Raw genomic sequence first — 2740 nt, forward strand, 5'->3', positions numbered from 1 at the left:
TTGTGGCTACTGGGTTTGGGGAAAGGGTCAGAATTTTGCTCTGGGTGACCAGGAACTGATGGTTCACTTACTGGTCTCTGGGAGTTGCCATTTTCAATCCAGTCAGATGAGTCAAAGCAAAGAGGCCGTCTCCTTTTCTTTAGAAATGCTAAACTTTCCAGTGGGGGTTCAGGGAATGAGAATGCTTTTTACAGGAAAGCAGAAGCCTGACATTCTTCCATCTGCATTTTATCTATCATTTCCACATGGGGATGGATTTCAGGAGGCAGAAGTGATACTGGCTTACATATCTACCTGGACAGTATCCATCCACCCATCCACCCATCCACCCGTCCACTCATCCACCCGTCTACCCATCCACCCGTCCACCCACCCACCCGTCCACCCATCCACCCATCCATCCATCCATCCATCCTTCCATCCATTCACCCAACAGGAAGATCAGGCATCTCTCAGTAGTACCCCGAGATTCTGAATTGCACCAATGGAACCAATAGATTTCTACCAGTTTTCATTACATGCATCAAACTGGAGATATGAAGCCTGTGTTAGATGCAACAAAATGGGAATTCACCATTTTGGGGATGGATGGAGATTCCCTGGACTGTCACTACTTCCCTGAGTATTCTTTGACCCTAAACAGTTTCCTCATGGCATTTTTTACCTCATTATTTCTCAGCGTGTAAATAACGGGGTTCAACATGGGTGGTATTGCAATGTTGAAAAGGATGATAAATTTGTCAGCAGCCAGGGTGGTGGAAGGACGAATGTACACGATCATGGGGGGCACAAGAACCAAAAGGACAGTGATGATGTGTGAGCCACATGTAGACAGAGCCTTGTGTCTGCTCTCGGATGACCGGCTTCTCAGGTTCAGTAAGATGACCACATAGGAAATGATGAGAATGAGGAAGCTGACTAAAGAGATCATGCCACTGTTGGCCACCACAACGAGCCCCACCATATAAGTGTCTGCACAGGCAAGCTTCAGCAGGGGATGAACATCACAGAAGAAGTTATCAATTTCATTGGGCCCACAGAAGGGCAGCTGGACAGTGAGGAGGGTCTGCAGGATGGAATGCAAGAAACTAACCCCCCAAGAGGCTCCTACCAATGGACTACACTTCTGCCGATTCATGATGATTGTGTAGTGCAGGGGCCTACAAATGGCCACATAGCGGTCATAGGCCATGGCTATGAGAAGGAAGATCTCAGTGCAACCAAAGAAGTGGGCAGAAAAGAGCTGGTTCATGCAGCCATTGAAGGAGATGGTCTTGTGCTCCATGAAAGTGTCTGCAATCATCTTGGGTATAGTAACAAATGGGTAGCACATGTCAACAAAAGACAGGTGGCTGAGGAAGAAATACATGGGAGCATTCAGGGTATTGCTGGCATTGATGGTTATAATGACCAGAAGGTTCCCTAGGACAGTGAGCACATGAAAGAGGGAGAAGACAATGAAGCTGGCATGCTGCATCTCCCTGCTCTGGAAAAGGCCAAATAAAACAAACTCAGTCACGTTGTTCTTAGTGTCCATGGAATCTCTGCCTCAAGCACCAAGGAAGTGATTGGCTCTGCAAGAACACAAATTATATGGTATAAGAAAGTTTCCCAAGTTCAGAGAGTCAGAATAACATACTCAGATCCCAGCTATTCTATATACTAACTGAACTCAGATCAATCAAAAACTTTTGAGGACCTCACTATCCCAACATGTCTGTACCTTCTGTGTTTCCATTGCATCTGGTACACACTGTTATGATGGTACTTATGAAATTGTTCTAAAATTCTTCTTTACGTTTCTACTCTCTCTACTAGGCTGGGAGTTGCTTGAAGGCAAGACCCCTGACTTCTGTTGTATAGTAATGACTAGTTCCGTATTTGTAACATAGCAAACATTCAGAAATTGTTTGTGGAAAAAATGAATGAGTAAATACCAGCTCTGTCTACCTCAAAATGTCTAAACCTCAACTCATCTTTTCTCAGAAAAAATATATCTTTTTGCAAACCTTCTATCTCCATTCGTGAAACACTGATCTGGTTTCTCAGCCTAGAAATGTTGGAGCCATCCTAGAATCTTCTTTCTCTCACATCTCATACCTAATCCATTAAGAAATCCTTTTATCTTTATATTCACCATGTAACCAGAATCTAACTACTTCTCACAACCTCTACAAGAACTACCCTCACCTGAGCCACAATCATCTCTTATTTTCTTCCTAACTGGTATCCATAATTGTTCAATAATACATATCACACCACTAGTCTATTGTTCTGAAAGTGGCCAGAGTGCTCCCTCTAAGCCCTACAATGACTCCCCATCCCATCACAGTGAAAGCCAATATCTTTACCATGACCCACAAGACCCTACAAGATCAGGTCCGCATAGTCTATCTTCGTCTCCTCCCACTCTCCCCCTTGTTCCTTCATTTCCTAGCATGCTGGCTTCCTTCATGGTCTTCAAACACATGAGACATGCTGCCACCTTGTGATCATTGCACTGGTTGTTCCTTCCACCTGGAATATTCTTCCCCTGGATATCTATTAGCTAACTCCCTCAAGCTGAAAGAACTGAAGAAAAAATGCAAACTTCAATTTGGATTATTGAAGGATTCTACCCAGAAAAATTAAATGAAGCAGGAAACATCAAATCAAGTCACAACATCAAAACAGTGACACAAAGTCACTGTACCAAAAAGAAATGGTTGATGTTTGACCATTTCAGGAGGTAACATATGAT

The 2740-nt window shown here is 43.6% G+C and overlaps 1 protein-coding gene across 1 annotated transcript; it reads right to left on the bottom strand.

Annotated features, from left to right (window-relative positions):
- Positions 1–408: 408 nt before the first annotated feature.
- On the bottom strand, positions 409–2464 carry LOC100659826 (olfactory receptor 4S1-like). The gene has a single exon (XM_023550608.2). The coding sequence runs from the start codon at positions 1535–1537 to the stop codon at positions 611–613; it is 927 nt and encodes a 308-aa protein (XP_023406376.2). The 5' UTR covers positions 1538–2464; the 3' UTR covers positions 409–610.
- Positions 2465–2740: the final 276 nt, after the last annotated feature.

Source organism: Loxodonta africana, chromosome 7 (genome assembly GCF_030014295.1).
Source record: "Loxodonta africana isolate mLoxAfr1 chromosome 7, mLoxAfr1.hap2, whole genome shotgun sequence".
NCBI lineage: Eukaryota > Metazoa > Chordata > Mammalia > Proboscidea > Elephantidae > Loxodonta > Loxodonta africana.